The sequence below is a fragment of the Podarcis cretensis genome (genome assembly GCF_951804945.1).
Source record: "Podarcis cretensis genome assembly, chromosome: 1".
In the NCBI taxonomy this organism is placed as follows: Eukaryota; Metazoa; Chordata; class Lepidosauria; order Squamata; family Lacertidae; genus Podarcis; species Podarcis cretensis.
Genome location: NC_137170.1, coordinates 47,296,197 through 47,318,240, shown reverse-complemented (window position 1 = coordinate 47,318,240; position 22,044 = coordinate 47,296,197). Strand labels below are relative to the sequence as shown.

At 44.2% G+C, this 22,044-nt stretch overlaps 1 protein-coding gene across 2 annotated transcripts in view; it reads right to left on the bottom strand.

Moving 5' to 3' along the window:
• The window catches only part of DPF3 (double PHD fingers 3), a 182,529-nt gene that overhangs the window by 87,884 nt on the left and 72,601 nt on the right, over positions 1-22,044 (bottom strand). For both annotated transcript variants that reach the window (XR_013842367.1, XM_079990451.1), the window contains exons 2-3: positions 10,947-11,107; positions 405-512 (exon numbers count right to left, since the gene is read on the bottom strand). Coding sequence is in view for 1 of the 2 variants with exons in the window: in XM_079990451.1 (XP_079846577.1) it covers positions 405-512; positions 10,947-11,107 (269 nt within the window). In the remaining variant the exon portion in view is untranslated. The remainder of the gene's footprint in view (positions 1-404; positions 513-10,946; positions 11,108-22,044) is intronic.

Here is a 22,044-nt window from a genome sequence, read left to right as displayed (position 1 = left end):
AAGAAGGCCCTCGGCCTGGTTCCCTGTAACCTCACTTCTCGCAGTGAGGGAACCACCAGAAGGCCCTCGGCACTGGACCTCAGTGTCTGGGCTGAATGCTGGGGGTGAAGATGCTCCTTCAGGTATACTGGGCCGAGGCCGTTTAGGGCTTTAAAGGTCAGCACCAACACTTTGAATTGTGCTCAGAAATGTACTGGGAACCAATGTTGGTCTTTCAAGACTAGTATAAATTACAGCCGCACTTAAATTCAGAATGAATGGGTTTTTCCTTTTAAAAAACACAATGGATTTTAGCAAAATTCTCTGCTTGCAAACAGGACATAGGCAAAGACAGAAAGGAAAGTTCAAAAGCCCTGAGGTTGTGCCTGCCAGAGTCATGAAATTACATCGAGAGGAATACCTACCAGGTTTAATCTCCAGTAACTTCAGCCTGGAGTCTTCAGGAGGATGCAAACGTCTCTTTTTGCGCCAACAACGAGCAGGATACGTGTAGAGCTGACCTGGTGCTAATCCTGAGGGTTAGAAGGAACGAAAACAACAATTAAAACACACACAATTTTGTTTCACTGTCAAATCATCATTAGCCTTGCTAGAATCTCACTCTTTCTTCACCTCTGGAATTACACTTCATTACATCTTGTCTTTGAAGGCAACCTCTTAGCACCTCTTCAGAATTATAGCCAACTAGAGCCTTGCAAAACTCCTTAGCATCTTTCCATAGTTGGATGTCACTGGATGTAGCAAGTGTAATGCTAGATGCCCCAGCACCAGGAGTGGTCCCAAATTCATGCGGCACATTAATCATGATAGCGATGGGTCCACAGCATCCCTAACACCACTCAGCTGCACAATGGTATGAATCCAGAACAGCTCATAGCAGGTTGATTTACAGCATGCACATTTGAATGCAAATCTCATGTAGACACAGGGTGTGTTCACATTACTGCCTTGGAGTGTAGTGAAGTCATTTCCCCCCCTGGTGTGTTTCACAGCTCCCCCCGCCCCGCCACCTGTTCACATCAACATACCTTCCTTAATGTTTGATTTGTTTTTGTGTGTGTGTACACACCAGGGAACATTGATGGGCAGAGATGTCTTTACCCTACGCAAAGGTACTCACACCTTGGCTAGAGATGAATTACGGACAGCTTAAGGACTGCAACTGATGTGAAGTTGGTTTGATAAACAATGCATTAAACAGTAGTATTTTATAACAATGTACAGCATACATATGCATTTTGGATAACGCCTTGTGAACACTGATTAAAAACCCAGCACTGGAAACGCAGTGAGTGTACAGCGAATGGGAGTGTGAACAAAGTCTAAGTTTGCTAAAGAAAGCTAGCAGAGTTTATTTCTGAGTAGGCATGAGAAGACAGTCTTCTTACTGTAAGATTTACTTGGGAGAACATTGGCAAGCAGCAGTTGCGACATGCTAAGTGGCACCAGAGGAGGCTTGCCTGGGGAGCATGATGTCAAGATGGGCTCACAGATGTGAATTTCTGAAGTTTAATGCAGACACGGCTTAGGTTTTGTTTTCCTCTGCAGGAGAAATGAGTTTGTTGCTGCATTTTGCAGAATCCAGAGTTACGGCATGACAACTCAAAAAAAGAATCCCAACAAGTTTGTAGACTGTGCGTTGAAAATCGGTTAGTTTGCTGCAAGTATGCCTAATAGGTATTAGAAATTCATAACAACCAAGAGAAAATGGTAATATGTAAAAAGGTAGCCTTTTAGCAAACTAACCTTGTGTACTGATCTGGAACACTGTATACTAACAATAGTAGCAACAGTGTGACAAACAGTTCACAAAATTAGCAAGAAAAAAATATGACATTTAAAATAAATCAATGAAGAGACATAATATAGTATTATAATATAGTCTAGACTTTATGTTCTTCTGCTTTTGGCCAGTACAAAAGACAAATGAGTCCTGCAGGGCACTGAAGAAGAACCTGTTAATTGTAGCATGAGCTGCAATAGATAAGAGACTGCAAGAGCCAATAAGTACACATGGGTGGAGGTGCATGGGAGCAAAAACTAGGTTAACAAGGTAAGATTTAACGATTTCCCCAAAAAAGCATGGAACCTAGCAGGGTTCTGCGTTTGCTGAAACATCAAAGCACAAAAGCAGCTATCACGTGGGGGACAATTACTTTTTATAGCCCTTATTTAGACCAAGAGATACAGTAGCAAAATTGTAAGCCAACTCTAATTGGGCACCTTCTCAGTCTAATTCTCTTCTAAGCCTTTCTGTTTAAGCATGGCAATCTTAAGGTCAGAGACAGAACCCCCTGGGGAGCCTGAAAAGTGCTCCACTTGGACATTTCCATTTCTAATACCCTATTATTCATGTCCATTCATTTTCTCACTTAGAGGGTGAACTGCTTGGCTCATGGGCGTGCCACAGGAGCATCGCTGACAGGCACTGAAGAATGCTCTAGTGAATGTGGCTTTGATAATATGGTTGATGCTCTTGGGGGTCATAGTCCCAGCAGCAGATGAAAGGACAGAGCTGGTACTGGCGGGATTTTGTGGTTTTCCTTTCTTTCTTTTTGCAGGAGTTAGTTCTTAGATCTGTCTCTGTCGGGTGACCCACACAGGGCTAAATTTATAATTAAGCAAGAGGAAGCAGCTCTTTTGGCCTGAAGGCAACCTTTGCTTGCATCCTACCTTTGGGTATCATTTCAGAAAGGAGGAGTGGAATGAACAACTATGGGTTTTGCTAGCACCTTTCACAATAAAGATTTCAGGGCAGACTTTACCGGATCAACACATTAAAATATTTCCAACTTAAAATATTTAAGGGGCTGGGGGCAGGGGGTTGGAAAGCTATTTTCCTGGCATGCAAATAGTAATGCTGTAGTATCAAGCAAATTTTCCTGGTTCTAAAAATGTTGTCTCTGGAGTCTTTACCCAACTTAGCTCCGACTGTGAGGAGGGGGCTTAGGTTGATGTGCTTTAAAATGCAGGCCACACAAATTTCTCTTCCATTCCTACATGGCATCTCAGGTCAAAACCACATAGGAATTTATATTTCAGCAGCAGAATGTTGAATTTAGCTTGGAAATAACCTGTATAATAAATCTAGCTACAGCATTGGCTGTTTCCAAGCACAGTTCAAAGCGCTCGATCCAGATAAGACTGAAGCACTGTTAGTGGGTGATTCCCTAAACAGGATGGATGGGAGATTGCCTGCTGTTGATGGGGTTATACTCCCTCTGAAGGAGCGGGTACGCAGCTTGGGGTACATCAGGATCCTTTGCTGTCACTTGAGGCTCAGGTGTCCTCTGTAATGTGCAGTTGCCTTCCATCAGCTTTGGCTGGTGGCCCAGCTGCACCCCTATCTGGACAAGGATAGCCTAACTTCTGTTATCTATGCTCTGGTAACCTCTAGGTTAGTTTACTGCAATGTGTTAAACATGGGGCCGCCTCTGAAGATGGATCAGAAACTTCAGCAGGTGCAGAATTTGGCAAGATGTTTTGAGCATATAACACCGATCCTGGCCTGACTGCACTGGCTGCCCATTACTTTCCAGGCCCAATTCAAAGTGCTAGTTTTGACCTATAAAGCTGTAAATGACTCAGGACCACAATACCTCAAGGACCGCCTCTCCCCATATGAACCAACCCAGACCCTGTGATCACCATCTGAGGCTCTTCTTCGTGTGCCTCCTCCATGAGAGGTCCAGAAGGTGGCAACACAAGAAAGGGCCTTTTTCCTGCAGTGAAATGCTCATTTCCCATTTGTGGAATGCTCTCCCCAGGGATGCTCACCTGGCACCTTCATTACACATCATTAGGCACCAGGTGAAAACATTCCTCTTCTCTCAGGCCTTTGGCTAATTAAACAACCTATGGCTTTTTAAACTAGGAGAGGGGTTGCTGTTTTGTTTGTTGTTGTGTTACTTTTTTTGTTTTTATTCTGAAAATCACCCTGTATAAACCACCCTGTGATCCTCAGATGAAGGGTGATATAAGGTAAAGGGACCCCTGACCATTAGGTCCAGTCGTGGTCGACTCTGGGGTTGCAGCGCTCATCTCGCTTTATTGGCCGAGGGAGCCGACGTACAGATTCCGGGTCATGTGGCCAGCATGACTAAGCCGCTTCTGGAGAACCAGAGCAGCACACAGAAACACTGTTTACCTTCCCGCCAGAGCGGTACCTATTTATCTACTTGCACTTCATGCTTTCGAACTGCTAGGTTGGCAGGAGCAGGGACCGAGCAACGGGAGCTCACCCCGTCGCGGGGATTTGAACCGCCGACCTTCTGATCGGCAAGTCCTAGGCTCTGTGGTTTAACCCACAAGGCCCCCCGTGTTCCATGAAGGGTGGTATATAAATTAAATAAATAAATATCACCTATAAAGCCCTATATGGCATAGGTCCAGGTGATCTGAAGAACCGTATTGTCCCATATGAACCTGCCTGGGCTCTGAAATCACTGGGGGATGATCATAGCTGCTCAGTAAAGCATAGGACTAGGCTCTTAGTTTTGCTGCCATTAGTGAGAAAGAAATTGGTTTTTTCATGGCATTTAAGATCCTGGTACTTTCCTAGAACATTAGGCTATATAACAGAAACTCATACAAGAGTTTCTGTGGGAATATTAGATTCTATTATCTCAGAACGATTTCCTAACTGGGCATAGCCACCACACATGCATATACAGCCCACCACTGAATAAGATTTGACTGCACCGGCCAACTTTGCTTTAAAAAAAAATCCCTTTCCATTCCCTGAGGAGAAGTTAGTGCTAAACGATGCCACCATGAAGAATCAAATTTATTGAGAGAGGTTCACCACACACACCTGCACACAACTCTGTGGTGACCTCCCCACCATCCTCAAGCTGCTGCCGACTGTGAATATTAGATAGCATGGCTGTCAAAATTGCTATATGTGAAATAGTTGCAAAAACACACATAAAATATTGTGGAGATTATTTCAGCATGTTGGACGCTGCCGGTGGTGATTCACAATTAATGTGACCATGCTAAATAGCTGCAATGTGAAAGAATGACCCAGATATGGGAACCAAGTAAAACAAATGGAACTATTGGCAAGTTTCTAAAGAAATATGTATTTTCCAATATGGACAATGATAACGAGCGTAATGATTTTTTTAACTCTTAATAAATCTCTCTCTCTCTCTCTCTCTCTCTCTCTCTCTCAAGTTCACCATAAGCAAATGGAGACAGGGGTGTCAAATTTTGCAAATCTAACTGTAGCTTTCATTCTGAAGCACCCACACTTCCTGACAAGAGAGCTTTGCATGCAATTTGGCTGGCCCACCCTTCCTCCTCTCAAGGCTGACAAACTCTGGAGTGATTCACAAACAGGTTAGAAGTCGCAACCTCTATGGAATCAACTGTATCAAGCTACTGCAAGTGAGCTTTAAACTTCTACCCTAGGGTAAGGAGGCTATTTAATAAATCATAAGAAGAATAAAAAAATATTTTGTTCTCCATCTGGGGATTCTTCAAAGGTGAGGAACTCCACCAACTGTATGTCCTCTCTGGTCTGCACAGGCTTAAAAAAAAATATTTAAGAACATTTCTATAAGAAAGGAAATGGGCTGTGGTGAACTGAACTACACTGGTTTCCCTTGAATACTAGGAAGAGAAGTGGTTGCAGAACATGGTCTTCAGGTCCACAGTCAGAGGCATCTTGCGCTCCCATCTGGTGGGTGGGAACTAAGCTGCTAGGAGTTCTGCCCCATATTTATCAACCTGTGCTTTGTCACAAATTTCCTTGTATTATTGGGACAATAGTCAGTAACTGACCCAGTTCATATGCTCCTTGCCAGCAACACGGCACATTATAATTATTCAACCATGGGCCCCTTCTATAATGTTTTGTGGACATGGTTTAAAAACAAAAAAACTGGAGAACCACAGTTGACTATGTTCGCTTGGTATGTTTACCACATAGTTACAGAAGACATTCAGACTCCACAGAAAATATGTGGTCAACCCACAGAGGAAATGCAAGGACTCGCCTTTTTGCTATGACTTCTGAAGGGCCCTATCACAGCTTTGAGAATATTCACTTAAGCCCATAAGCATGAAGTCTGTTGAGGGGGGAGGGGGGAATCCCACTTTATATCATCTAAAAATTGTATGAAAAGAGAGCTCAAGAATGCTATGCTATTTTAATCTGCATTAAGTCCTAGGGCTCTTCCAGACTACTTTAATTGCAGGGATTACAAATGTTGTTTCTTCATCACAACTATATTCCTAAATTGAGTTCAGTGGTGTTTGCGGGCCAGAGAGAAATCCCTACCATTCCCCTGGGGAGTTTCTATAAATTCATAGCTGAATGACTCAACAACCCGCTGTGGCAAAGAAGGAGCAAGGGAAGAATGCACTTGCCACCTAGATGCACCATTTGATGATGCTGTGCTTGACTGGGAGAGCAGTAGTGTACAGACTTGCATGTGAGACTTTGGAGGAAACTCAAGCCTTTTTTCAGGAACCAACCAAAAGTGATCCAGAAGTTCTGATCAAGCAGCAGAACTTCCCCACTGTGCTTCCTTCCAAGTAAATTCACCCTCCCTCTTGGGTATTTGTAGAGTGGGGGTGGACACTTACCAGAATCCATGTGATATCTATGCATTTACCCCAGTGGGGCAAATGGCAGCTACAATGCAATGTCACACCAAGTTTTACCACTGGGCTGATAAATTTAAGACCTGCACCACTTTACACTGCAACTAGGTGACCACATTACTAAGAGCTCCCCAGACAATTTTTAAATATATATATATTTATATATAACTTAGAAAACTAGCATGTAGCCAAGGCTCATCTTTGAATCTAGTTTTCGATGGGCAGTGGTTTTTATTTGTGTGTTTGGAAGAGTATTCAGCCACATAAGCCAGCACTTGCAGCCTGAAGTGGTACAGGCCAGAAACAAGCTCACCATCTCATTGAAAACATGGTCGCAGTACCTCTTAATATATAGAAAAGGTGAGATGTTAACAGGGACAAAGAGGAGCATGATCCAGCACACAGCACCAAGTCAGATCCACCAATTTTTCACAGTACAGTGGTGCCTCAGTTTATGAACTTAATCCGTTCCGGAAGTCCCTTCTTAAACCGAAACCGTTCTTAAACCGAGGCCTCCTGCCACCGGTGTCCTTTCACCATTCAGATTCCGTTCTTAGACCGAGGTCAAGTTCTCAAACTGGGATACTATTTCCGGTTTTGCAGAGTTTACCAACTGAATCATTCTTAAACAGGACTGTTCTTAAAACAAGGTAACACTGTATGCATGTCTATAATAGATTCTGCAAAAATATTTTTGTGTAGGTATACAGTGGTACCTTGGTTCTTGAACTGTATTCATTCCTGGAGTCCGTTCGACTTCTGAAACCATTCAAAAATGAAACCGCGGCTGCCGATTGGCTGCAGGAGCTTCCAACGGAAGCCACATTGGACGTTCAGCTTCCAAAAAGAGTTCGCAAACTGGTTTGCGACGTTCAGGAGCCGATTTGTTCAGGAGCCAAGCCGTTTGGGAACCAAGGCACCACTGTACCCTTAATGGCATCTTCAGAGAGTGGAACTCTTCATACTACTGTGATAGATATGAGGAAATGACATTCCCTACATACCTTCCTCCTGCAGTATAATTAAGACAGAGGAATCCAGTCCTTTATTCAATCTGACAACTACAGGGTTACAAGTAATGTCAAGGCAGCTACTTTTAAAATATAAGTTAATTTACCCTGCTTTTGTTCCATATGACCTACTTGTTTTATTAAATACTAAGAAAATGTTGATAGTGGCAACAGTGGCTCATTCCAGAGATGAATGGAAGCTCATACTCATACTTGCTCGAGAACAGCCTTCCCCAGCCTGGTACCCTCCAGAGGTTTTGGACTACAACTCCCATGAGTCCCAGCTAACATGCTGGTTACAACACATCCGGTGGGGCGCTGCCACTGCTCTGTCCTACCCCATTTGCCACAACAAAACACCCATAGGGCACTTGGTTGGAGAAGTCAGCTCTAGGGAAAACATTTGTTTAGGAGTGGCCTCTGAGTGCCACCTGTGACTGAAGGAACACCAGGCACTCTTTAGAGGAAGCTTATATGTTTCAGGCGATGTGGAAACCAACAGCTGATTCATTCACTATGAGCTTTCCCACTTGATTAGCTCAAAGTGACACATGAAGTGGAATGAAATGGGCAAAAAGGCATTGCAAAGTTTCTCCCTCCACCTCTTCTCTCTTCTTCAGGGTTGTGAGATCAAAAGTTCAGAAATACCTGTCACTGCAGAGACACAGTTTCAGTTCTCTTCAGTGTTGTATTGCATCTAAAACCTGAAATAAGGGGCTCATATTAAGTGCTATAAGGATATCACTCCGGAACAAAGACAACATCCCTTGTGAAAAGACCGGCTGTCTTTAAAATAAGGGGCATTTGGCAATCTCCTTCTCACTTTGAAAGTGCCATTTATATAGCTTTGCACCACGGAGAGTTACATTCTTCTACAACATTATCCATCAACGAAGAATTAGGTCACTCAAACTGAGAGTGGCTGTCTTTTTAAGGTTGGGGAGGCAAAAGTTCCCTGGTCAGAACAGCAGCAGCAACTGGCAGCTTAAAAGCATTGATCTAGAGGAGGAGAATAATGGCAATGGGGGGAGGGACGCAGATGCAGCACATGTTAAAGTAGGGTGCCAGGATACTTACCAGCCGACTTGGGGCAAGCAGCAATTGTTCCAGTTAATGTAAATAGTCATGGCTGCAATGATGCATTGTGGGGTGGGCTTTTTTTGTTTTGTTTCTGTAGCTGAACACCTTATACTTAACATCCTGAGAAAAAAATGGAAGGGGGGAGGGGGGGAGAGAAACAACCCCTCAATCGCCTGTCCCTGTTTCAAACCAGGCATAAAGCTTTCAAACTCAAAAAGCTGATTGGGCAGATAACCCCTAGCAGCTACAGTAGAAAGAGGCACAACAGGGATGGGAAATGCCCTACATAAAAATCTGCTTTTCCTTTCCTAATTGATGAGACTGTATGCTAACAAGCAGTCCTACTACACAATCTTGTTAATCTGAAGTAACCTCGTGTTATCTTCAAAAGCAGAGTCTACTGAATTTGGAACAGGAAAGGGATGTGTTGAGCCTAGCCACTGCAATATAATTTCCCAAAAGAAGTATGGTGTTCTTTTTTAAATTCTTCTGCAAACAGAAGTTTAGAAGGCAAGTCCAGGAAGACAGTCATTTCTTACTCTTGCAAGGATCTCCTCAGTTTTGACATGGGCACCAGATACGTGAGAATGCATGCATGGTTGTTGTTTTTTATCTTCTTTGTTCTCCTGAGTTGCCTCACAATTCAGTGCCTTATAGGGCAACCACAGAAGGTTCTAACCATTTGATTATAAAGGAAATAGCGGGACCCACAATGAGTTATGTTGTTTACCTCATTAGTGTAGAAGAGTCATAACTCAAAGCTAAAGTGAAAGGTTGCCAGGGGAGGGGGAGGGGGGAGAGAGGAAAGGGGTTATGTGCAGTACTGTGTGAAATTAACCCTCAACTGTTTGCCATGAGATACAGCATTTATTAAGAGAACTGTACCAAAGTAAGGTGATGCAACAAAGGAATGACACACACACCCCGTCGGATAATGAATATATTTCAAGTATATATGCTAAAGAGCAGAATGAATGGGAAAGAATTGTTCACTGGACACAGTGCTATTCAGAAGTACAGTGCGTAACACTTGAAGAAACCAATACCCAGAGCCAATCTGTGCATTCAGGTCCCTGGGACTGCGCCACTTCAGAGTGCAAGTAGCAAGAGGCTGTTCAGTAAAATTATTATAGTAGTAAATTTTATTTAGTAAAATTTGTATAGGAGAAAGAAGGCTGGGTTACAGCTCTACTCTTTGGCACCTTAGCTTTCTTCGATATGGAGTGCGGTCCCCCAGGACTCTATCCCACACTTTTTCTGAACCTGCAGCAGTGGCTGGTGCCCACTGGAACTAGTGGTTGAGGACTGGGCAGTCAGCAGTAAGTGGAGCCAGAGCCAATGGCCAGCTGAATTTTGCAAGGCGGCGCAAGTGCAGCACGCAACTTCCTCCCACTCCGAAACAGCTGATTTGGATTTTTAAAATGGAGGGAGGGGTGTATCAAGAATTCTATGTAAGGTATAGTTTGGTCCTTGCGTTACTATTAACGTGTTAAACTTTTATGGTATGTGCAAAAAGGGAACAAGGCACTCCCTATCGCTTTCTGAAACGGGCAATGGTAAAGTCACTTTAAAATTGCAAGCACGCCACTAATGCATTTTACCTTCTGAGAAATAAGGTTCATTATTCTCAAGTGTATCAGTAGCAACGTACGGATGCCTTTCCCTCACAACTCTTACTTAAAACCATTTCCCATTCACTTTCCATTGCACTTATGCAATGAAGATCAATAGAAATAAAGGGGCTGAGATGATGCAGCAATCCTCTCTAGCGACAGTGAATGGGGGCGAAGGAATAATTAGGGCTTCCTCAGTGGAGGATGGTCTAGCAAGGGAAATGGGACAGTGCCCCACCAACCTCAGCCAGCCCTCAGCCAGCCCCCTCCTGCCTCCCAGCCTTCTTAGCTACAGATAGTCCAGGAGGTAGACCTGCCTGTCATCTTCCTCCTCCTTAGTCTCAACTTTGCATTTGTAGAACCCAACAGGGAGGAGAATGGAGACCAAACTGGCATTAGCTGGCTCTGCCTGTCATTGGCTGTGGCTCCACCAGCTGTTGGGCCCCCTGCCTTCCGCCCCACCAGTCCCAATAAGCACCAGTCTCCACTGGGTTTACTCATCTTCTGCAGTTAACAAAAGGAATCCCTTCCAAGCATATCCTCTCAGGCAGGCCCTCCTGCGTGTGGCTTCTCAAAGTTCCTGGTAGCAGAACTCTGTGTGTCCTCCATGCCACTGATAAACAATGTGTACCTGGTCCCCGGTGCCTCTTTTCCATCCAGATGTAGCAGTTATTCTGAGCTACACCTGTCTGCGAGTCCAGGAAAGGAAGACGGACGCTGCGTTCAGCACATAGGCGGGAATTGTAGCTGCGACAGTGTTCAATGGCTTCTTTGTAGAACTGGTCCCCAAGTCTGCAGAGGAGGAGGAAGAAGCAGAGGATGAAGCAGTGGACATCCACTTTCCCCAGGATCAAAACAAAACAAAGAGGGGAAGGGGCATATAAATGTGTTAGGCAAAGATCAGTGCAATTACAGGATAATGAAATCACTGAAAAGCATTGAAAGCACACAATTAATTGAAGTTCTCCACACCTTCCCACCCCTCACAGGCCTATTATTCACAAAGGGAGGAAGCTAGTGAGGCCCTAACTTTTAAGAAGAGAGCGGATTGGTGGCTTTTTGTGGGTACGCTCTGCAACATGACATTGACACAATAATAGCGTGTTAGTTGTGGATTTACACTGGGCTGTCCAGGCATCATTCTGTCTATTAGTTGTTTGGTGGTGTGTCTCCAATATTACCACATTACTGCCATCTGGACAGGGATTTTTGTGCTATAGGGCAACAGAAGCAGGACCCAAAAAAACGCCAGCAATATTTGTGGTATAAACAGTTATGGGTTTCAGCAGGCAACTAAGCCACATGCACTGATTGGACTGATAAAGCAGTATGTCTGCCCCAAACTTTTGCAGGTAGGAGCGGGAACCAAAGCAAGATCATGTACAAAAGCCCCAATACCATCATGAGCACAAATAACCATGAATGCACAAGAAAAAGTACATCTGGAGAGGCAGATGACTGGATTTTCAGTTCCAACATGAACTGAGAACGCACCCAAAAACCTCTGCAACGTTAACAGAAACTCTGGGGGTCGACACTGCAGTTGCAGAAACAGTAGGCTGTGCTATGACAAGAGCCAGCATGAGAAACACACATGTTTTTCAAAAGTATGCAAGTTGAAGGTAGGCAGGTTGTCCTAATTTTAAAATGAAAAAATAATTGAGTTTAAAGCAGCATGTCTGATTCACTATTATGCCTTATTCTTGTAACAACTTTCACCTGACAGGCAATTATGTAGTTTAACAGGAAGCAAGTATACTTGCTAATGCGCTCTCATGCGCACTGAAATGGGCATCAAACGGCAAGCAAAACAGCATGTAATTTGCACTAATGGCTGTCTCAGAGAGTTATTCTCATAGAGTTATTAGCTGAGATCCTAAACATGGATTGATCCATGGATTGTGAACGCAATGGGAATTCCCTCTGAATGAACACAGTTAGCACTGGTCTGGGTGTATCTCCACATCAAAGTCTGTTTTTCTGAGACTATGGAAAACCCATCCCTGCTTAGGGCAGTTTTGTTTTGATTGATGTGTGGTGAGAACAAGATGATTTGTACAATTTATTAGTTACAGTCAGGATGTTTACCATCCTTGCCAGTTTCAAACCGGAACTAGTATCCTTATTAAGCGCTGTGGTGAGGTTTTGGCCTAATTGTTAAACGACTAGCTAGGGAGAGGGGCTGTACAGCATTCTTCTCCCACCCTCCAAAAATGAATTGTACAGCATTCTGATAATTAAAAAGTAAATAAAGCACAACATGGGAGAGAGGAAAATAGCTGCACAGGAAGGGAATAAAAGAACGACAGAATGCAGCTTTGAGGAGGGCTGAGCTGCTCTGATTCACTGCCCAAAAGGGACACAAGATCCTGCGGTTACAAGCCCCACGGGAGGCTATAAAGATCCTAGCCAGCAGGCATCACCACCACTGCTCAACGCTTCTCATCTACTTGACTGCCTCACCCTCCCTTTGCCTTCCTCACCAATGAAGCTTAAGAGAACGGGACAGGGTGTGGGGGCATATCCTGGTTGCTAAGCAACCACTGGACTGGACATACGTACCTCCCCCTGCACCGCACCGCGCACACACACACACACACACACACACACACACACACACCATGCTTCCCACTGCCAAGAAAACTGACAGACTGAGCAACTAGATAGCAGGAAGGTTGAGAGGTGGAACTAGAGAGAGAGTGAGACAGATGAACTGGGGAGGTGGAGGTGATAGCATGCCCTCCAACATGTCTCCGATGAAAACAGTGATGTCCTATTCCTTTTTTTATATATATAATATTTATTAAATTTTAGTTTAACAATAAAATACATAGGTAATAACACAATCTTTTCCCAAATTCCACATTTCATATTCATCTTTGGACTTCCTCACAACCCTTGTTCCTGCTTTCTAAACTCATAAATTTTACCAGCAAATTATTAACTTAATTTAATTCATATAATATAATTTTTCAGTATTAATATCTCAAATTTTAAGATTTAACATACTCTTATCAAAACTTAATTATAAAATGTTACTTATCCAAAATTTATCTTTTCATCTTCCAATTAGATTTAAATTTATATTCTTTATAACTAGTTTGTTGAAGCCATGTTTTTGCTAATCTTACATCTTTCTTAACAATCATACAATTTACAATATTTTTGTAGATAGTCCTTGAATTTCTTCCAGTCCTCCTCCACCTAAAAACAGTGATGTCCTATTCCATAACAACAACAACATTTTTATTATTTATACCCCAACCATCTGACTGGGTTGCCCCAGCCACTCTGGGTGACTTCCAATATACAGTGATACCTCGGGTTACATACGCTTCAGGTTACATACGCTTCAGGTTACAGACTCCACTAACCCAGAAATATTACCTCAGGTTAAGAACTTTGCTTCAGGATGAGAACAGAAATCGTGCTCTGGCGGCGCAGCGACAGCAGGAGGCCCCATTAGCTAAAGTGGTGCTTCAGATTAAGAACAGTTTCAGGTTAAGAACGGACCTCCGGAACAAATTAAGTACTTAACCCGAGGTACCACTGTATGTCAGAACATAATAAAACATTACTTCTATTCACAGAGTCTCCTAGAGGACACGCTACTACAACATTTCTCCAATGAAAATAAGGATGTCCCAAAGAAAAGAGGGACATTCCGGGATCCAATCAAAAACCAGGACAGCTTCCGTAAATCCGGGACTGTTCCTGGAAAACACGGACACATGGAGGGTCTGTGATAATATGAAGAAGTTTGGTCCAAGGAAAAGAGTGTGGAGTGTGAGGCTTGGGGAAAATTTGGCAATTGCATATATAGCCATGTCTGGGTGAGTCCATGTTCCCATGCTGAACTGTGTGGTCGTCCTCCTCCTCCAGTAGTCAGCTGCATAGCAACATATGGCATTTTATCAGAAAGCTTATATGTGGGGTGGTGCAACAACAACCCTAATCTGCTTAATAACAGGAGAAGGGCATAAATAGGCCACAGTAGCTGTTAAAAGGTGCACCCACAGAGAGAGAACCTTGTTCTCTTTTATTTCTTCCCTCGCTCTAGACTAAATTAAACCCACCGCTTTTCTTGTGGCCTGGTTCCTTCAGCAGCTGCACAGCAGATAAGAAGTTTAACCGCTGCGGCTTTTCCTGGCACCGGAGCAAAGCAGCGGGAAAGACTCAGGCGAGAGTTTATATTTACGGCTGAATTTGCCCGCCGTGCAAGCGTAAAAAGGCGCAAGAGTCTCGCCAGGGGAGAAAGAAAAAGGTAGCCGATATTTATTAGGATTCTCCAGTAGCCTGAAGGATATGGGAATGTGGGATGAGGCGGGGTGGAACCAGTACCAGCGGAGACATTTCCCTGAGGGACTGCAGGGGGCGGAAGCCTGTATGGCACCAGGAAGGGAGGGGATGTGGCTGTGGATATGCAATCTGCAGGGAGATGCCAGCCTACTGAGAAAGCTCTTTGCACAGAAGTCCCAGGGCGACTGTCTAGACCCCTGTTTTCAATTAGAAAGTGCAGGCGGGGGGGGGGGAGAGACAGCAACACACAAACCCAACCTGAAGTCTCACTAGAAAGAAATGAAGCTGATTAAAACTGGGTGACAAGCACATTTGTTTTATCAGACACACTAACAAAGGAACTAATCAACAATTTAACAGCACAGCGTCAAATTTCTGTGACTGTGAAAATTGGGATGCACAGTGAGCGAGAGAGAGAGAGAGAGAGAGGAGAATTTAAGAGAAAAGAGAGCATGCTGAATGAAAACAAACTATCACCCGTTGCTCAAGTTCTGTGTGTACCAAAAATTCCTCCCAAGAATGAAATATGAGCAGTGCCCATCACTTTGTATTAACAGAAACTAGGTAAAGGTAAAGGTACCCCTGCCCGTACGGGCCAGTCTTGACAGACTCTGGGGTTGTGCGCCCATCTCACTTAAGAGGCCAGGGGCCAGCGCTGTCCGGAGACACTTCCGGGTCACGTGACATCGCTGCTCTGGCCAGAGCCAGAGCCAGAGCCAGAGCCAGAGCCGCACACGGAAACGCCGTTTACCTTCCCGCTGGTAAGCGGTCCCTATTTATCTACTTGCACCCGGAGGTGCTTTCGAACTGCTAGGTTGGCAGGCGCTGGGACCGAGCAGCGGGAGCGCACCCCGCCGCAGGGATTCGAACCGCCGACCTTTCGATCGGCAAGCCCTAGGCGCTGAGGCTTTAACCCACAGCGCCACCTGCGTCTAGGGAACAATAAACTACAGTAGCCTTTGCCAAGCTGGTGCCCTCCAGATGTTTTGGGATTAAAAAAAAGTCATGCTTGCTGGGGTTGATAGAAGTTTTAGGCTTAAACATCTGCAGGGCACCAGGCTGGCAAAAGTTGAACTATTGCTACCCATGTAAGAATCCCTGCTGCTCACCACTTTAGTTGCAAGGCTAAAAATAAAAGTATAACTTCAAATCTTTTTGTTAAATACCAGTTTTGCTATGGTAGGGGGAAGTTATATGAAAATCAAAGGGTCCAATTATTGCCAGCAGTTGAAAAGCCGATAGAGGTCTGAAAATAAGAAATTTTGATTTTTAAGAATTTTTTTAAAAGATGTTTTTAGTTTTTTAGTTTTGGTTTTCTTTTAATGTTCCTCTCAAATTCCTGTAGTTCTGACACCTGACGTTTCCAAATGGGCTACACAACGATGTTAGTATTTTGGTATGAAACCACCAAAGACATGAGCTGAACTCTTTGTCACGAACTTAACAAGTGACCTTAACCAAATCAAAATCTTTCAACTTCAGTACGAACAACAGGCTTAGTAGTGAACAGTGGCCAACCAGGTACCTGTGAGAAACCATGAAGCAGGAACTGAGCACAAGAACGTGTCCCATCCTGTGGTTTCCAGCAACTGGTTTGCAGAAGCATTTCTGCCTCCAACCACAGACACAGAGCATAGCCACTGTAGTAAGTACAGTGGTCCCTCGGGTTAAGAACTTAATTCGTTCTGGAGGTCTGTTCTTAACCTGAAACTGTTCTTAACCTGAAGCACCACTTTAGCTAATGGGGCCTCCTGCTGCCGCCGCACTGCCAGAGCACGATTTCTGTTCTCATCCTGAGGTAAAGTTCTTAACCCGAGGTACTATTTCTGGGTTAGCTGAGTCTGTAACCTGAAGCGTCTGTAACCTGAAGCGTCTGTAACCCGAGGTACCACTGTAGTCACTGACAGCCATAGTCTCCATGAATTTGACGAATCCTCTTTTAGAGTACAGTGGTACCTCGGGTTATATACGCATCAGGTTACATACGCTTCAGGTTACAGACTCCACTAACCCAGAAATATTACCTCGGGTTAAGAACTTTGCTTCAGGATGAGAACAGAAATCATGCAGCGGCAGCAGGAGGCCCCATTAGCTAAAGTGCTTCAAGTTAAGAACTGTTTCAGGTTAAGTACGGACCTCCGGAACGAATTAAGTACCGTACTTAACCTGAGGTACCACTGTATTGCAAGTTAGTGGAGGTCATTGTGAGAAGGCTCAAGACAAGCAAGATAAATACAGTGGTACCTCTGGTTGCGAACGGGATCCGTTCCGGAGGCCCGTTTGCAACATGAAAGGAAAGCAACCCGCAGTGGCGCGTCTGAGCATGCGCAGGTTGCGATTCGCCGCTTCTGTACATGCGCCTGACATCATTTTGCGCATCTGTGCATGTGCAAGCGGCAAAACCTGGAAGTAACCCTTTCCGGTACTTCCGGGTCACCGCAGGACGCAACCTGAAAAAATGTAACATGAAGCAAACGTAACAAGGTATGACTATACAATTTTTTACATAGATTTTAAAAATATTTAAGCAGCTTATATATGTCTTTCAATAAAATGAAAGATAAATAAATAACTGTGCAATCAAAATACATCCAAACCCAATTCCCATGGCCTTGCTAATAGTTTTCCAAACCTTAGGAAGCAATTGAGAAAGTGGTGACAAACTATCTGAATCACCCATAGCGGAGATCAGGCATAGGGAACATTGGATATGAGAACCAAATGCAGCTCTCCAAGTCTCTGTGTCTGGCTCTTTGGACGTATCTCAGGCTTCATATCCTTCTCAGCCACACCCCTCTCCCAATGAACCATCTCTTACTGACCTTGCTTACTCTTTCCCTCAAATACTTTTGCCTGGCTGGCATGTGTACTTGAACTGTGATAATGCCTCTTGTTTGCCTCGATGGAGGATGGGTTGGTGAGGGAGATGCGGAACCCTCTACATGGCTCTACACAGCTAGAATGTAGCCTATGGCACAAAGATAGGGGTCACATCCATTGCTCTGTCCACTTTTGCTTCTGGCTTCCCCTACTACTGGCCTGTGGCTCTCCAGAAGGTTGCCCATGGATCCAGGCTTTGGGCTCCCCATCCCTGCTGTAGATTTTCCAGGTGAATCAAGAAGCAAAGCAGCAATGATGTTTCTTCCAGATGAGTCGTATATGAAAAACCAAAGCAGCAATAATGCACTGGGCATTCGTGAGAAATGACAAAAAGGAAATCAGCCATGCCGCTGCTATCTCTTGATCTATCAGCAGCGAGGCATGGCCGACTGTGAAGTTCTGCCAGCACGGTCAGTACCAAGAGAATGGTGCTAAGCTGACTACACTAATTCCTTTCTAACAGGTCCCAAGAGATGCATAATGGGCAGCTGCTTTTCCTCCCTAGGCAGCTCTCATATATGCCTGAGAGCCACAGGGCTCAGTCCTGTCACCACTTGTCTTTAACATCCGAGTAAAACCTGCCCAGTATATTTAAGGTGATTTTGGCTTTGGCCAACAATATGTTGGAGATGTTCAACCAGTCAATTGGGACCAGTGCTCAAAAGTTTCATATTGCATCTTAAAAACCCACTTTGTTCCTACACGCAACCCCCTCCCCTCAAAAAAAGAATTAAATCCTTTTGGTGGTGACTGTTAAAGATCCCATGTCATTGGAAGTGAAACTATGACACATCAGCCAATGACAACACAGTCCCATAGATGTCATGCATTAAAACACCACCTTCTGTCTTCAAACAGCAAGGGGAGAAAACCACATTTTAATTATTTTGTTTCCATTGAGTTCTTTCCATTTTAGAGATGAGGAACTAGCATGCTGCTAAAAAAAAAACCAGTGGTCGCACCCACTGTGGTTGAGGTAGGATTTCAATGGTGGGCTTCCATTTCTAACAGCACCAGCCACTGTTCTTGCACCTTCTAACATGCTGGCATCGCATATTTGGAGCATTCACAACACAGATCCAAATAATTGCTGTGCATCCCAGGTGCATTTTTATCTAAAACTGACTTAACTGTGTAGCAACTTGCAAATCCAATCACTGCCTCCCACCCACCCATTCCCGTCAGACTTAATAATACCATTGTCAAACTTCCTGGGTGTTTGGGGACGCTTCTCTGCAACAGTGCATATGCTGTTTTTGCATCAGAAGATAAATCATAGATATCACCTGAAGTAATAATGAAGCAGATTTTTTTTCTCTCTTGTAGTTAGTTCACTTGACTCACCTAGTAGCATACGTAGAGAGATGCAAACTGTCCAGTGAGAATTTCATTGGCTGCATTAAAATATACAAATCACCTTGGTGAACTACATTGTGCCACAGGTCAGTTCACAGTTGAGTCACTTCACAATTGGGTCAGAAGATCAAAACTGCGGCACATTGTGCCCATGTGGTCCAGATCACTCTCAGTGCCAGGTAGGGGTGCCAACTTGAATAATATATTGGGGGGGGGGGAGGTAAGCCCCGCCCTGCATAATTGATCACATGACATGGTGCGTGCACACCATTTGAATGGCAATGCCCATAAACTTTGAGGGCCCCTCTCAAATATTTTATTGGGACAGCCGAAGCCCCCTTGGTCCCTAGGAGTTGGCTCCTATATTGCCAGGTGGCCTTCAACCACGCCATTCTTCATTTGAGAGTCTCAAGCTGTATTGCTGTCATGGTTCACACTTCCTGATGCACCAATAGTGTAACAACAGAAGTTGCAGCAAAAAAAAAAAAAAACTTGTTTCACTTGATTGCCTTGCAGGTTCCTATGGCACACTTTCTTCACTCCTCTCTGTTTATAGCATTCTGAGTAATCTAATCTGTTCAGGGTGTTCATAGATGCCGTCTCAGTGCCGGAGGTTTGGCTAGATAGTCTTAAGGTAGACTCTAACCTTACAATTGCATGCTTAATTGATCTGTCGTGCTACAAGTTTATGAAACTCAAAGGAAAGGGGGGAAGTGAGCTGTTTAAACTATGTAATTCTGTCCCCAAGCAACTAGCTCCATGCAGTGAAATAATTCTGGATTCACAATATGAGTCTTGTAAACCACAATTACATTTAACAGCTCTATAATAAATTTACATTAGCGTAATAATTAGATTTTATTTTGCTCCTGAGCTTGGCCTTGAAATACACAAATACAAAGATCCATTTATTTAAACATCCGCCTGCCCTGAATAGAAATCATTTGCAGTAATAAAGATGGGATAATGCATAAGAAACATAATCAACATACATAACAAAGCACTAAAATCTATCTCATCCAATAAGTTATTAGTGCCAACAAGAGACACATTTGACAGAAAATGTCTACTTTCCCCTAAAGATCCTCCTTAACTTTAGTAATTAAAGTTTTTTTAAAAAAATCAATCTCTTTATCTTTCTAGCATATCAACCGAACATTCTTTCTGATGGAATTCCAATGAAATTCATCAGAAATGAAGCTGCCTTATAGTCTATGGCCACATAATGAAGAAAGGCATTCAGATATGATAAAGGACTATCATGGGAGGTGGTTTCTATTCCTCATCAGTCTCAATTCCATTTGCAAGGAGTGTGGTATGCTAACCACTGGACCTCTCCTGTCTAAACTTGAGCTTTCTTCACATACACAAAAATGCATATAGATGGAATCCAATTGATTCCTTTGCACACAGAAGGGTTTTTGATGGGAGAGAAAGGGGGACTATTTGTGTTGATAGAAGGGGAAGAAATGGAGGAAGTGAGATATTTTACTTTCTTGGGCTCCATGATCACTGCAGATGGTGACAGCAGCCACGAAATTAAAAGACGCCTGCTGCTTGGGAGAAAAGCAATGACAAACCTAGACAGCATCTTAAAAAGCAGAGACATGACCTTGTCAACAAAGGTCCGTATAGTTAAAGCTATGGCTTTCCCAGTAGTGATGTATGGAAGTAAGAGCTGGACCATAAAGAAGGCTGATCGCCGAAGAATTGATGCTTTTGAATTATGGTGCTGGAGGAGACTCTTGAGAGTCCCATGGACTGCAAGAAGATCAAACCTATCCATTCTGAAGGAAATCAGCCCTGAGTGCTCACTGGAAGGACAGATCGTGAAGCTGAGGCTCCAATACTTTGGCCACCTCATGAGAAGAGAAGACTCCCTGGAAAAGACCCTGACGTTGGGAAAGATGGAGGGCACAAGGAGAAGGGGAGACAGAGGATGAGATGGTTGGATAGTGTTCTCGAAGCTACCAGCATGAGTTTGACCAAACTGCAGGAGGCAGTGGAAGACAGGAGTGCTCTGGTCCATGGGGTCACGAAGAGTCAGACATGACTAAACAACAACGTAAGAACATAGCAAGACTCTGCTGAATCAGGCCAATGGCCCATCCGGGCTAGTAGCCTCTTTTCACAGTGGCCAACCAGATGCCTGTGGAAAACCCACAAGATGGACTTGAGAACCCATTCACCCTCTTCCTTGTAGCACCCTGGGCCCCTGAGAGTGGTGGGACATTCCTAAACAGAACGGAAGGGGGAAATTGCCTCCCCTCCTCCTTCATAAGAAGATGCTTTCCGTAGGTTGTCTCAGACATTTATGCCTTCCAATAATTATCTTTCGGATGGATCCCACTTATCTTACAGGAGGGATTCACCAGCAACTTAACCTTCATTGGTCATGCAATTGCCTCCTTTTCATCCAGGTTTTGATCCCATTGTTCATGGCAGATGTGGTCTCTGCTTGCCAGGCACTTCTGATCACATAGCAATGGCATGAGGTTTATTTATTTTTTAAGTTTTAACTTATTAAGATACTGTGAAAGGACAAAGGAAGTCAAAAAGGCTTCAAGAAGGGGCAGTATTTTAGCCAAATCTGAAGGTGGGACTTCATATTGCACACAATACTGCAGAGTATTTTCGTATTTTTCACCCTAAAGGGCGCACCGGCCCATAGGGCACACCTAGTTTTTTTGGGGGGAAATAAAGAGAAAATAATTTATCCCCCCCCCCCGGCATGGGGCTGGGGAAGCCCAAGCTTCCCCCGACCCCAGCCCCCAGAACAGCCTGCTATCTACAAGCCTTGGGAGCCCGGCTGGAACTCCCGCCGGTCTCCCCAGGCTTGCGGATATCTCCCCGAAGCCCGGGGCGCGCTGCTCAGCGCACCCCAGGCTTCGGGATGCAGGCTGCTATCCACAAGCCTAGGGAGCCTGGCGGGAACTCCCGCCGGGCTCCCAAGGCTTGCGGATAGCTTCCTGAAGCCTGGAGAGCAAGAGGGGTCGGTGTACACTGACCCCTCTCGCTCTCCAGGCTTCAGCGAAAGCCTGCATTCGCCCCATAGGATACACACACATTTCCCCTTCATTTTTGGAGGGAAAAGTGCGTCCAATAGGGCAAAAAATACGGTATTATTAATGATTTGATAGATGGTAAACCTTCCAAATTCATTTAAAAAGAGGAGATAAGTTCCCGTAATGTTA